This window comes from Sander vitreus, chromosome 1 (genome assembly GCF_031162955.1).
Source record: "Sander vitreus isolate 19-12246 chromosome 1, sanVit1, whole genome shotgun sequence".
In the NCBI taxonomy this organism is placed as follows: Eukaryota; Metazoa; Chordata; class Actinopteri; order Perciformes; family Percidae; genus Sander; species Sander vitreus.
The window spans coordinates 19265543-19281313 of NC_135855.1; the positions used below are offsets into that span (position 1 = coordinate 19265543).

The 15771-nt window shown below is 36.9% G+C and overlaps 1 protein-coding gene across 6 annotated transcripts in view; it reads left to right on the plus strand.

The window, feature by feature from the left end:
• Positions 1-10932: 10932 nt before the first annotated feature.
• LOC144515785 (LIM domain only protein 7-like) overlaps positions 10933-15771 on the plus strand; it is a 29966-nt gene continuing 25127 nt past the window's right edge. For 5 of the 6 annotated variants that reach the window (XM_078246900.1, XM_078246937.1, XM_078246919.1 and 2 more), the window contains exons 1-4: positions 10952-11047; positions 11222-11323; positions 13916-13986; positions 14601-14670. In XM_078246900.1, the coding sequence (XP_078103026.1) occupies positions 11255-11323; positions 13916-13986; positions 14601-14670 (210 nt within the window). In that variant the 5' untranslated portion in view covers positions 10952-11047; positions 11222-11254. Of the gene's footprint in view, positions 11048-11221; positions 11324-13915; positions 13987-14600; positions 14671-15771 lie in introns of all 6 variants that reach the window. The other variant, XM_078246909.1, reaches the window with a different exon arrangement.

Consider the following 15771-nt stretch of genomic DNA (forward strand, 5'->3'; position numbering starts at 1 on the left):
TAAATCACTATTTGATACCACTAACAAGGCTCAAAATAGCACCACACTTAAATGGTAGCATAATGAGGGTCCCTACATGCAAACCGAAGCATTGAGAACTTTGTGTACAGACAGTTTATTACAAAGATAGATTATAAAGACAGTAGCATTAATGTTTACATGCAGCCACCCAAGTAAGTAACTTTCTTTGCATTCATTTGATTCCCAGTCAAGATACACTGGTAAGAATTTCTTTCCATTGTTAATATGTACTTAAAAACAGTTCTGAAATGCAAAATAATAGAATTTTAATCATGTGATAAAATGTGATTAACTATAGAAATTCAGCGATTAAAAAAAATTAATCATTTGACAGCCCTGGGCCAATGTCAATTTTTTTTAATCGCTGAATTTCTATATATATATATATATGGCATGTAGAATCCATTCCCATAAGGCTTGGTCTAGAGAGATCAGCTCATAACAAGAATGACGGATACTGAGAATGAATGAATGATTCGACATAGACAAAATCATGACTCATTATTTTGGAGTAACAAAGTGTACAGAATATGGTTGTTATTCTGTGTGTTTAGTCTGCTCCTGGTACCTTATGGCCTGTTCAACATGATAAGTGATGCAAATAATAAAAAACCTTTGGTAAACAATGTTCACAGGGGTTTTGTTAGGGGGCTTTTTCTCATTCGTCGAATACACTTTCCACTGTGCTGATGTACTCGTGAAACCGTGTTCCTATATTTGCAAATATAAATAAATACTCAAAGACCAAACTTTGGTTTAATTCTCAAATAGTCCTTATTTGTTTCATCTTGTCCCATTTTTGAAAAACACCCTGCTGCAAACAAAAAAAGTTTCCACCACACTACCATCAACTGAAAAGAGCTCTGCAGAATAGAAGACTCAGAGAGACACAAAGACTTACTAGAAGCCAAAAGTAATGACTTCTCCTAATGTTTAGTAAAATGATTTAGTAATAAAAGTTGTTGGTTTAGTGGTACATACAAACTTGCTGATTAACATACTGCATATGTTGTTAAAATCATGAATTATTGTGTTGTGTGTTGTCCCTTGCCCCAACCATATTTGAGAGTATTTTAGCCTCCTTTAGGGGTCCAACTAAATATGACACTGTAATATACAGTATAATGTAGATTGTTTTTGTATATTGCCTGACTTCTCCTGTCATTTTTAAATGTTTTTTAACTATCTCAAAATTATATTATGTAGCTGGAACAAAAAACTAGAAATGTACCATAACTAAACTCTGCTTCCCCTCCATTTGTAGGACAGACACAAAGGTGCTGACACATTGTAATGCCTCCTCTGCTCTTCATTTCAGGTTAGTCATTATCATATCAAATTTGCATCAACTCCTCCGCAGGAGCAGCGCCTTTCTTACCATTCCATGCGTGTTCTCTCACGAGCAAATCCTTCCAATAATCTCTGCCCACTAACTCAGAGGTGTCGTCACTCTCTGCCTTTGTAGGTGGAAGTCATGCCATCCCTGTGAACTTTTGTTGCATGTTAGACAGCATTCAAGAATGGTAAGATTTTAAAATTCAATAATGAAACCAAATAATTAATGTCAATTTTGCATGTTTGTGGGTGACATGTGTCCATTTATGGAGACATGATCCACATATTTTTTTCGAGTACGCCTATATCATTATCTGAAACTAAACATCCATAAATCCACTTACAAATCATAGTAAAAAAAAAAGGTACTCCTTTAACTCCAGAACTTGCCTGAGAATCTTCACGTTTTAAAGTTTTCTTCAGTATCAAAGTAATTCACTGATAGTTGTCTGTACATCAAATACTGAAGGATATTTTTGAACTGTACATACCAATATATTTGTCGCATTAATAACCAAGTTTAAAGGCTCATTGTCAAAATTGCCAAGTGTTCATCTTGAATAATGTGTAAAAATGGACTGTATATTAATGTTTAGCTGAACCATCAGTGAAAAAAAAACACAACAGAGGAAAGACTAACTACGGTATGTGATCAGACATGCACCTCAGAGTAACAGTAGTGAGGCTTAGAGTTTTGGGTAAATTTAAGAATGACTGACCTTTTCTTAGCAAGTTTTTGATTGGCTGAATGTACAGTCATGTGAAAAAATTAGGACACCCATGCTAAAGTTGACTAGAAAGAGGAATAAAAAAAATCCTCTTTTGGAAATTGATCTTAATGCCTTAATTAAAAAAGAATTAGGAAAAATCCAACCTTTAAGGACACCAATTTTGTTTGTGAATGAATAATGTTTCGTAAATAAATAAATGTTCTTCCTTAAAATACAGGGGGCATAAGTAAGTACAGCCCTATGTTAAATTCCCATAGAGGCAGGCAGATTTTTTATTTTTAAAGGCCAGTTATTTCATGGATCCAGGATACTATGCATCCTTATAAAGTTCCCTTGGCCTTCGGAATTAAAATAGCCCCACATCATCACATACCCCTAGAGATTGGCATGGTTTTATTTCAGTTAGCCTAATAGCTGGTTTGATTTGCATTGAGAGATGATTTTATGGAAAGTACCCCATGCCAATCTCTAGGTATGGTGAAGTGTATGTGACTACAAGCACTGCAACTACACCAAGAAGAGGTATCACATAACGTTTGAGATGATGAGATAATTTCCATATCTGCCAAATTGAAAATGCAAATGAAAAAGTAAATTTTAAAATCATGTGTCAATGGTATTTTTTAATTTTGACTAATGGTGCATTTGAGGTGGTCTGGGCATCTGGTAAGGATGCCCCCTGGGCACCTCCCTAGGGAGGTGTTCCAGACACATCCAGATGGGAGGAGGCCTCGGGACTAGACCCAGGACTAGGTGGAGGGATTATATCTCTAACCTGGCCTGGGAACGCCTCGGGATCCCCCAGTCGGAGCTGGTTAATGTGGCTCGGGAAAGGGAAGTTTGGGGTCCCTTGCTGGAGCTGCTGCCCCTACGACCCAACCCCGGATAAGCGGACGAAGATGGATGGATATCCAAAGATGGAAATAAAAAATATTGATTATTGAATTTTAGATTACATATACATTATGTACACAAATGACATGACATTTCAATTTAATTGAGGGATTTCTATTTAGCACAGTAAATCCTGGATTTCCATGTGTATTAAACACATGGAAATCCAGGATTTAATGTTTCTGCTAAACAGCTAAATATTAAAATGCTACTTAGCTATAGATCAGCCAATATTTTATGTAAAACAACAAACAGTATTCTTTTATACGGCCGGGTACAATACTGTTCAGAAAAATTGTAAATTTTTTCACTGCATTTCTAGGTGTAAATGAAGACGAGTTACTGGTAGGAAGAAATAGGACGATGGAGTATAAAGGCTTTTTCCAGTCTCTGTCCAGTCCAGTCTTGTGCCAGGAAGACAGAGAGTTAGCTGTCATTAACTCTCTAAAATGGCTTTGGGCATCTTTCCCTTATATTGTTAATAAAATGAATTCCTTATTCTTTTACTTTACTCATTTTACTCTTTGATTAGTTTAATAAGAAGCTTACAAGCTAACTATCTTAACTTGGTTGTTTTTTTTTATAATGGACTGCAATGTAGGCTACCTATTTTCTCTGACAGACAAGGAAAAAAAATACAGATGCAGACACATAGCACACAACAGGAAGACACTGTCTAAGCAACGCTTGCATCTGTGCATTCAGATGGTGGTTTCATGGGGATTTTAAAAGGATTTTAATAGCATGGAATATAACTAGAAAGCTTATGTTATAAAATATTACTTACCTTTTTGCAGGTCAGGGGGGATCCAGGATTACCACCACAACTTGTCCTTGCTTTGTCCTGTCTCCAAGATTGACTGCTCCATTCACCTGACAGTGCCTTGTATAATTAGCCTACTGATAAATCCCTAAGGAACAGTTTCCCACATTTTGTCTTCAGCCAGAGTTTAAAAAAAAATAATACTCATTTTACTCGGCAACACATGCTCGGTCCTGAATATCTACCTGTAGCACTGCTTGTAGCTTTCTGTGGTTGTAGCTACAGTCCGTGGATAGTAACGCTCACAGCATGCTAACGCCGTCATCCTGCTATTGGCTATCGGCAGATGTCATTGTCCATGTGCCGCTGTTGCCAGTAGTCCTTTTTCCGTAAACTGAACGATTCACGTAGGCTAGATGACTTGCTGCCATTGACATACAAACACAGGTGAACAAATCCGAAATCCAAGATGGCGCGCATATTCTTCTTCTTCAGCTTTTAATAGCGACTTGCAACCAGTCGGAGCATTATCGCCACCTACTGTATCTCCTTATTACATAATCCTTACATTCTTGTTGCTAGTCAAGTTTGTTGTCAAGTGAATATGAGTTTTAACAACATCTTTCCAAAGTGATATGCAAATATATTTTTTAATGTCCATGAGCTGAATTTCTTCACGTTTCACGTCTTTCAGTATTTAGGGCATATACAAGAAGAACATGTTCCACAGTCTCCTTTTGATTACAGGCATCACGTGTGTCCCAGTCTCGTTCTGCTAAACAGGCACTAGTCTCTCCTGTTCTTTCCCAGTAGGGCCTACCCTTTACTCTCCACTTTCTGCTTAATCTGGTATAAATGCCTTCCTTTTGTATCAGAGTTCCATAGTCTTTGCCACTGTATCTTTATTGTGTTCCATACAGCGTGTTCCATTTTTTTCTTTCTTGCTTGTTTAGTTGAAAACTAATGTTCTGCTGCTCAATGATGCCAATAAAGGCCAGAAGCCACACTGAAACAGTCAACATAAATTATGTTTTTTCCCTACATATTCATAATATATTTTTATCTGTGCCACATCTGAACAAAAAAAATGGACTATCTCTTGTTTAAGACTTTGTCAACAAATATGTATTGACTTTTATTATGTTTGAGAATTGTTTCCATATAGTGAACGTGTTTTGATAATTATGCAATGCTACTTTATTTTAGTTGGCACACTGGCCTTTACAACAGCATAAAAAAATGAAATGAAATGAATTGACAGAATATATAAATACAAACAAAACAAAATAAACACAAAATAAACAGAGCAATGCTATCAGCTGACAATAATTCTAGGCTATATTTATACAAAAAAAAACAAATGATCTGACTAACCCTCATAGGCAATCGTTATCTCTGTTAGATCCATATTCACAAGAAAATAGCAGCAAAATTACAAGATTTTAAACCTATTACCTCAGAAATGTACTGGCAGGGAACCACCTTCAGCGTGCAAACAGATCACAATCAAAATGTTACTTGTCAGGATGAAACATCACAGCTTTAAAATAGACTGTATAGTGTGAGTTTACTTTTGTTAAAGTCTTACTTTTTTTGGCCGGTAGTTTAGTATCTTTGTGCATTTCTTAATGTCTCAAAAGCTCATTTTCTTGCAAAGGTCTCTCAAGGTAAACTCCTCCCCAAACACACTTGAATTGTTCAAACGGCTGATTCAAATTTGTAATGCATCAGAAGTGATTTTGCTGTCCTCGAGATAGGACTAGGAGTACATTTTCTCATTCTAAAGAGACATCATAGCTGCAATAAGAAGTTTAATTTGCTATAAACAAACAGTGTGAACATCTACAAAAGTAGTCATTCAGTTCACCTTTAGAGAGAATAATCGGAGGCTAATAGTGCACACTCCCACGTGACTAGTTGATAACTGGGAATGCATAATTTAAGCTTTTATTTTGTATTTTCTTAATTGTTTGAATGGAAGCTTCTTGAAGAGTGATATAGCCTTACTACCAATCAGCATTTGAATGCGATGAACAGTAATCAGTAACTTTAACTGCCCCTTAAACAATGTACAGTGTCTGCTACTTTCATGTACATGTGTTACATGGACTCAACTGCAGTTTATAATATTTTCATGCATTAGTGGAGAGTACTATTCCTCACATAAAGACACTAAAATAAAACCACTTTAAAGGCAGTCACAAAGTTAAAACATGATCAATTCAGCTTTTTCCCACAAGTCTAATGCCCACGTTGCCCCCTCTCTTTGGATCCTTTGAGTTGCAGCGCAGCTCAGACTCAGAAGTTACATTAAAATGCAATAATTGAAGAATCTCCCAAGTGAGTGACACTGCAGAGGAAGCACTCTCTGTGTTATCCCAGCCCACATCCTGTTGTGATAATGTTTCAGACCTTGGCAGGGACAACACACACCAGACACAGGGGAGGAGAGGGCAGTGGAGGTGAAGAAGCTGAACTAATAAGCCTGAGCTTTAAGGCTGTTGTGCTAAAGGAACAATTAAGGGAAATTCATAATTTTTCTTTTCTTTTCTTTTTTTCGTCTTATGATCTGTGTGTAACCTACTGCATCCTTTGTTTTATTCTGTAAACTTCATTCATGGTTCACACTTTGGAGTTGAGTAGAAATGTACTGGTATGCTGGCTTAAAGTCCCTAAAAGAAGTTGTGTTATTGTGAAAACCCTTGATATATTATCAAATTGCTCCTACACTGTACCTACACCATTTCTAGTGCACTTCATGCCATACACATACTATGCACTCATAGTTATGGGCATAACCATGCTCCCCAATGACAACATGATAATATTTTAGCTGTTTGGAGCTGATCGCTCTCTCCATTCTTAAACACAGAGAAATGATTGGACTCACTCACCTACGCATGGCACAATAACAGGAAAATATAAAAAGGCAACAGCTTAGTAAGTAAGAGCAAACATAATGTTCATATCTTCATGCATTCATAGGCTACACAGATAAATGAAAAAACAAGTAAATGAATATGCAAAAAATTTTTTTAACATGCATGATTATCTGGATATATATGAAAAAAAGGCCTTTAGCCTCTCCATCCGCCATTTGTTCAGTTCACAGTGGAGCACTGTAGGCAAGCCCTCCAGCTAATGATCTCAGATTGGAGAACCGTGACCCTAATGATTCACTAATGCAGTCTCTGCACGGAGTATTAAATTACTACATAGCTCTCACTCATTGTGTGAAATAGCTAATATAATACAGTACAGAGAGTACTTTGGCTATACAGACAGACAGATCAGGTTGGTGCGACAGTGTGAAGGGGGTTGGAGTTAGACTGAACCTAATGGTGCAATGTACTGTATGGTTTAATTGTTGGAAAAATACATTCAACGTGCACATTGCGCATTTGTATAAGAAGTATAAGAAACTACTAAAGCTCTTATCGTTGGCTTTACTCTGTATATATTTTACCATTATTATGTTTTGGTGTACTTTCCATAATTCAGTAACATACAGTTTTCCAAGTTGTAATGAATTAACAAATGCTTATAAATGATTAGCAGCAGAATTCATACATAGGTGTAATGGTAAGATGTGCGTTATATTTAAGCATGTTCATTTAATACAGCATTAATGTAACCCAAACCCAATAAGAGATAACTAACATTAATGCTTGATTATGCTTAAAAAACATAATATTAATATAAATATATATATATATATATATATAAAAACATTTTTAAATGACAAAGACTGTGTGTATGATGACACAGTCACAGAAATGTTTTGGCTGTTAGTAGGTCATATTAGACATCTCCATGTAAAAATATTCAAAATGTATCTTTCATGGTGTTAAGAGTTTAAGTCCAATGCATTTGGTTTTCAATTCAAATTCTATCTGGAAAATAATGGAAAGGAGATTAGCCATTGATGTTGCTGCTGTTGATAACAGTAATGATAGTGGATGTAATTGAAAACTGTGTATTCTAAGCAGCATCACATCACTCTTCCCACACTGGACTACACCCAGGGGAACAGACAAATGGGAAATATGGGAAACAACTGCTTCATGTGAAGGCAAATCAGACTGTCGTCACTGTCCATTTCACTCAGTCTACCAACCCCAGTCTCCCAACCCAATACCAAGCCATCAACCCCCCACCCACTTCCAAATGATGCATGCACATCCAGAGTTACAGCAACACCTACTGGTAGTCCTAAATAAATGCAATAGATCATTTCCTCTGCTCTGATAAGGTGATGTATTCATAAGAAAACTCGCCACAAATGAAAAATAAATGCATTTCATCTTAGTCCTGTTATGTTTTCTGTTACATTCCCTTATTTGCTGTTCATTGTTAGACTTGTTCCTTCTCTAAGATGAGATAATGCAAACTTTGACAGCTGCAAGAATATAAATGGCAACATTGTGTATACTAAATGTTTACAAAAAGAAAAGAAAATCAATACAAAATATTTGTATTACAACTAATTGTAACCCTTGTAAAGATTTTAGAGTTTAAGATTACAGCCATTTTCTCTATTCTTTTTTTTTTTTGCATTTTTTTTGGAACATATCTTTATCGAATTTACAAGGGGCACATACAACATAAAGTAAGACAGTCATGGAGTAAAGAATAAAGCCCTCCTTTTACTTTTCTCTACTTTTAGTGTTTATTTTATTTGTCATTCTATTTATTTAATATTATTTGGCTTTCTTATCTATCTATTTATCTATCTATTTCATATCTTGAACAGATAAAATAAACACACAGATCAGATCATATTATGTACAGAATTTGAATGAATCGTCCTGGGACCAATGCTATTGTTGTATGTAATTGTAGTATGAGCTGTTGGGCTAATTGTACTCCTCATCTAATCAGCAGCAGCTCAGTATGTGCAACACACCCTCATTCTGGTAATAAAGATGACAAGCATCACTCTGTTTTCTCAAGTGTGTTTCTCTTCAGTTTCAAGATCAATTAGCATCCCATATGTAGGGATGGTGGAGTACTATTCCTGTTTGTTTGGAAAGAGCGTTACTGACACAAGACTGATCTGCGGTCATGATCTCACATTAGTAAGACACTGACATGAATATGCACAGATCTAACAAGCTAAGATAATTCAAGCAATTATCAAGCACTACAAAAGGGTGAAAAGAAGATTTTGCACTTTGATAGCACAGTAAAATCTTCAGAAACAGAACAAGGAACATGTTCTGAAGAAATGTTTCTTCTATCGCAGCCTCTAAGAGTCCACCTGTTGTTTTCAGAACTAAATGGTAAAAAGGTTAAAGAGTGTTCTGTGGTCATGTCCTCAGATGTATTTTTTTTAAAGATGGTTGGTACACAGTGTGGCGAACCACTTCAATACAATTTCAGAACATTGAGGATACTCTCACTCTTACTATACAAAAGTGAGCCAGAGGAGTTAGGGTTGAAGCAAAAAAGTCTATCCCTATTGTTATGTTGAAGTAATAATACTAACAGATGGTGCAGGAAATTATCTTTTAATTTCCCTGGTTAAGATAACAAGTTGAAAGTCTGTGAATATTATTGATTCACATAATGTTCTCTGTGATCTTAATACGCATCTCATACAATTTTCTACAGTGTACTACACCTCTGCACCTCATTTTACTTTTAAATTCTGTGATTCCATCACTGCCCTTGTTCCCCGTATAGTGCACCTCTTTGGGCATTTGGCAGGAAATTGGATTGGAGTGAGCATGTACTGTAATACGAGATGAAGCCTCCCCACCATATTCTTATTATGCCTTGGTGTCAAATGTGTAAAAAGACTACAAAAGAAAAACAATATTCTATTCATAGACGTATGCAGCTCAAGTGTGAAAATTAAATCGTCACAGGCCATCCTTCATCACTTCAATATAAAAGGCAAGAGAGTGAAGAGACCTGCCCTTGAAAAAAAGGGCTCATACACACTCATATTTTGCATGAGCTATCTGTCTGCTGCTATATCTTTACAGGGGAGGACAGAGGATGTGGCTATGATCGAAATTAAGAAGAGACAGAAGCAGATTGTTTCTCTATCTGTAGCTTATATAAACATTTTATTTGACACATTTGCCATTTAAATGCTTGTTATCCTCTGAAGTTAATGTGTTACACAACTCTTCTTACATTTCAACATGCCATAATGGCAGCAGTGAGATCGAGGAACTAAGCTCAGGTAAGGCCACTGAATGTTCACCAAACAACAACTGGGTGCAGGCAGGGGCATCGGACTAGGGGGGGCAAAGGGGACTGAGTACCCATGGCCCTCATGTAAGGAGGGCCCAAAAAGATGCTAGAATGAATAGCTGTGGATACGGGGAGGGGCCCATAGAAAATGCCTTTCTACAGGGCCCAGAATTTTGTGCTACGCCACTGGGTGCAGGCATTTATTATCTCAGATGCAGACGTCACAAAAAATCAAGTAGGCTATTTAGTTTTATTGGTCATATTTAGACAGGGCTATAGCTACTATTGAGGACATGTCTTCTGTGTTTTTCTCTGGAGGTTGTAGCAACTTTGGAGTAGTAGTAAGCCCACACTTTACAATAAAAAACTATAACAAAGGATAGGATCACTTCAGTATTTAAGACAATTTATTAAAATGTCACTACTTTAAGGTCAAGAACAAGTACATAAATAAATAAATAAGTAAATTTAGAATTCAGCATTTCTCCACCAGAATGTTATTCTTGGGAGTATGGACAACTCTTTGAGGCACCAAATGTTCATATATATAGGCTATATGAAAATTCCACCCATTAAACACAGTTTAGATTCTTTATTATATTGGGACTAAAATCTGTGTTAAAAGTGCTGACTGCCTTTGATTGATTACTTTTTTTATTGCATTTTGGGGGGGATACATGTATTCATGGCGTAATATTTTAGTCCATTTTTTTCAACTTTATCTTGTATCCATTTCTTTTAAATTTGTGTAAGGCACTATCAATTGCCTGTTTGAAAGGTGCTTTAAAATAAACGTGCTGCGGCCCTGTGTAGCCTACTACAGTTAGCCTGTCTGAACACAGTTGACACACCGACAGGCCACCAGAGGGGCGATGAGACTCTGCTCCACTCGGTTCCTCTCGGTTCCTCTCGGTTCCTCTCGGTTTCACTTCAGCTCAAACATTTTGCATGTAGTTTTGAAGTGGGCGGAGACCTTCCCCTCCACTTTAACCAATAAGCGGAACTTGTCAGTGATGGAAAGTCGGTGGCAAATGTGCGGCGTGTCCGGTGATCAATTAGCGGAGAACTTTCACCGGTGAGCAGCCACACACAGCACAAGGTTACTGAACAAGCAGCTGTTTAAAAAAGATCTCTTTTTAAATCAAATTGCATGACTTTTCCTCTTGTTTGTTGACATTAATTTAACTTATTTGCTGAGCACGATGGTGGCTCACGGCGTGGTCGCTCCATAATGAATGAGTTTAACTAAATGTGACCTTTTCCCTTTCATTAGAGTTTTGCGTTTTGCTTGTTTGGAAGATTAACGATGGAGTGGCGCCAGCAGACCAGTGTCAGCTGTGCAGACGCGTTCAACGAGGCTCAACGCTGGATTGAGGTACATGGTTCACTTTCATCTGTGTTTTATTTATTTGTTTGTTTGTTTGTGCTCCTCTACACTTAATCCTGTGCAAACACCCATGAAGATTTGGCTAGTCAGTAGTCAGTCATTTAACCCCTTGTGGAGACAGGAAATGTTTTGTGTTAGTCAGAGGCGGACATTTCAGCAATGAAAATTAAAATTATTATAAGGACTTTAACTACATAAAAACAGTTGATGCTGACAATCATATTTTAAATGCCTCCTACTCATACACCAATTTCACAGACTTATCTCTGAGTTCAAATGCAAAATATTCTTCGATAAGAATGCGATAAGTGTTTGCCTCCTGACACAGAGCGTCCTATGTGAGAATCTTCTGTGGTTGCACAGATAAAAATGATTTGACTGCAGGACCTGAGAGAGAGGACTGCACATGAAAGGGAGGCAGATAATTAGGTGATGTTTAAGAGAGAAGTCTAACACTGTGAGGCTTGTTCTTTGTCCACTGAGAAGTGGTGTAGGCATGCACGCATTGTGGAAGATGTGGTTTTCATAGCAATCCATTTTCTAGGTTGTTACAGACTGCTCCTGTCCAAACATTGTTGAAGTTGTACTCCTTAAATCATAACCAATACATACAACTAGAATACAAAAACTAGAATACAACTGTGGGCGCTGAATGTTCACCAACCGTAAATTAGACCATTAATGTCAATTGCGTCTGAGTGGATCATTTTTAGATTTCTGTCCAGAGTGCTCTTGGCAGTAAGCCCATTCCACTTTTGTGTGTGTGTGTGTGTGTGTGTGCGTGTGTTGCTTTTAAGGAAATGGTGTCATAAACTCTCCCTTGTGCCAAACAACATTCAGTGTTACAGATTGCAGGGTAATATGCGTCCTTGGATTGGATTGGCCTCTGCCACATTGTGTTAACAGGCCATTTAGTTTCTGGTGAAATAGCACAGTCCAATTTACAGTATAGGCTGGTGTCGTTCTATTTTATGCCCGCCATATCCTGAACCAGAGGAATTTGTCTCTTAAATGTAGTGCAATTTACCTTTTTTTTTAATACAATTACTTCCATTATCGATTAATCTGCCAATTAGTTGCTCCATTATTCGCTTTGTCTATAAAATACCATAAAATAGCTAAAAATGCTAGTTATAATTTTTTTGGGGCACAAGGTGACATCTCCACCTCTTGTTTTATCTGATCGAAAGTCAAATGATTTCTTTCATGTGACACACAAAAGCTTCAGATCCTCACATCTGAGAAGCTGGAACTAACAAATGCTTGGTTAAAAAATGAATATTCAATTGTCAAAATAGTTGCAGGTGAATCGATCGTAAATGTTACATTATAGACTACTCGTTAGACCTGGATCACAGATTCAGTAATGATGCCTGTGTTTACGTTGCAGATGAGATAATTGCCTCGTTTGATACTTTTGGATTTGGGAAACTCCCTTTTTAACAAATTAAGCTTTGTAGAGAAGTTTGCAAGTCACACATAAGGGCACATGGCTGAAATCCATTGAGTCTGTGGTTTCATAGGGACAGTTTTTTATTGAAATGACCAATTAAAGTTGTGTTGCTGTAGAACAGACCGTATCTTGACCATGTGATTGTGTTTTATTGTGTTAACCTGGCACTGCATTGTCCCCCTGATTCCACTGAGAAGCCTCTGCTCTGTGCCCAGTTCTACCAAAAATGAATTGTGATTGTGGATTCCTGGGGGGACTAATTAGTGAAAAGAATAGCCTTTTGGGGCCCTCTGTTAGTTATGTAGCCGAATCTTAATAGCCTCATTTTTATGTCCTCGTTACAAAGCCTGCTTTGCCTTGTGCTTGTTGTGCCATGGGAAACCATTTAGGTTATGTTGTATTCTTTGTTTTGATCAAAAACATATTTGCTGTTTTTGTCAGGATGCTTGTTAATATACATTTATATTTTATAGCCCACTGTTTTGCTTGCTAGATATTTTGCGATTTGTATAGAGCCTTGCTTTTGTGCAGTAGTTGAGGAATAGGATGATTTCTTTTAGCTGAAATGGTATCCAGCTCACTTAATTTACTCTTTTACTGTTGAGAACACCAGGCAAATGCTTGCACTGTGGGCTAATGAATTACTTCAAGTAACTTCAACCAGGACCTGTATATGTGTGTGTATTTCTAGTTGAAAAAAAAAGTTGTCAGCACTCTCTGGTGGACAAACTCTGAAAACTCTCTCTTTGGGATTTCTTGTCGCTATCGGCTGACATGTATACCATACCAGTATGCTAATGGGTATTAGCTAATGATAAAAGCTAATGTTAGTCAATATATCAGGTTTTAGTATAAAATCATATTGATGTGACTGGTGTTTCTCAGTTGGCTGTTTGCATTTACAGACATCCACTCAAATGTGCCATCACAGTACTTGAGCATCATAGTTAAAATAACATGTATATGCAGCAACACATGCATGGTTTTAGGTAAAATGTAGGAAAAGTGTTCATCGCTTTTTAGGTTCAACTGTTGAGACTGTGTTGGACCTCCCAGGTGTGTATTTGAAAGAAACGTAAATCTCACTAGTTGATACAGAAAGCAAAAAAATAACTTTTGTTTTTTAGGAAGTGACTGGAAAATCGTTTGGTTGCAACGATTTCCGTGCTGCCTTAGAGAATGGAGTCCTGCTGTGCGAGTGAGTAATGATGCACAAACCTTTTACAATGTCACATTTTAATTTCAGAGAATTGAATTCAAGCCAAATGACGGCAAACCTATGGTTAGTGTAGTCAGGCAGGCTAATTTGCCAGTTTGGCTTCAGCAGCAGACAGCAGCCCTGGATGAACTTAGAAATAGTCGTATCCTAAATTGCACTCTGTCACTGCACTCAGTATCTCAAAACATGCCTTTTAAGTTTAGGTATCAAACAACAATTCATATCCCAAGAATTAAAATTGCATGTGATACAGACCATAAGACACATTTTTCCCACCAACTCTTCTGTATCTTCTGTGGAGTGAAGTAGCCATTTAATCAAAGTTAAGGCTAGCAGGTTCGCCAGGAAGTAAGCTTAAAGCTCTTGTTTATTTTGTCTAAGACGAAATCAAACTGATTGATAAGCAAGTTATTTTTTATTTTTTAAATATAATTTCTTTATTGGAAGTTAAAGTCTGTGTTTATTAGCCCAAATCTTTTTATCTTTTGTGGAATGGGACCCTGATGATACAATATATTGGTTCTCAAATATTTTCAACATAAAGCTGGAATATATGTAAACTGTTTGCTAATTTGTTTTCTCTCTTTTTATAGCTTGATCAACCAGTTGAAACCTGGCATCATTAAGAGAGTAAACAGGCTTTCTACTCCCATCGCTGGCCTGGTGAGTGTTAGATTTTACAGTTCTCTGTCTGTCTCTGTGTCTGTCTCTCTGTGTCTGTGTCTCTGTCTGTCTGCCTCTTTCTCTGTCTGTGTGTGTGTGTCTCTGTCTCTGTCTCTCTCTCTCTCTCTCTCTCTCTCTCTCTCTCTCTCTCTCTCTCTCTCTCTCTCTCTCTGTCTCTGTCTCTGTCTGTCTGTCTAAGAAGGCACCTGCTAGCCAGGAAGTTTTGACACATTGTGTGGTTTCCTGTTTAAGGCAATGAAAGACAATGTTGCCACAGTCCTGAAATGGCATTTCAGTGCGACAACTGCTAAATATGTGTGGGGGAGTTGGGTGTGTGTGTGTGTGTATGTATATGTGTATATATATATATGTATATATATATATATATATATATATATATATATATATATATATATATATATATATATATATATATATATTTTAATAATAATAATATAATTATATGGCATAGATACAAATGCAGATTTTTATTTTGGCTTCAGGCTGTGTTTTTGATGGCTTCATACAAGTATAATTTCCAAAATTGCGCAAATAAATCAATTGCAACCTCTCATCAGGGGCCAATAAATGCTGGACTGAAGGTGGTGATGGTGGGGTGTGAGATGCAGATGCAGCAGACAATCAGCAGTTACTTTGACATCCTAAAGGAACATACTGGCTATTTTGCATGTTTTTACCAGCAACTACAAATTAAATATACTTTATATTACTGCTGACTTACATGTTTACATTGATTTTAAGTTAGCCTCAAGCAGCCATTAGAAGTTCAGAATAAATATCCAGTTTGTAGAACTTTGAACCTTAATTGACATTGGTAATTAATCACAGTGAATATTAAGCTTCTTTTATATTTTCAGTAGATTTATCTTTACAAGGTAATTGGACCTCAGATTATGTTAAAAGTGCATATTGGACAAAGTTTTGACTCATAATGGATATTCCTATTTATAAAAAAAAGTGTTCTGTGTATCACTTTACTGACATCACCCAGCAGTTTGTCTAATTGCCACTAGAGGCGGCCAAAGCGTTAACTGTCTAACCCTCCCTATCGAAGTGAAAGAGCTTATATATTTGGTGTAC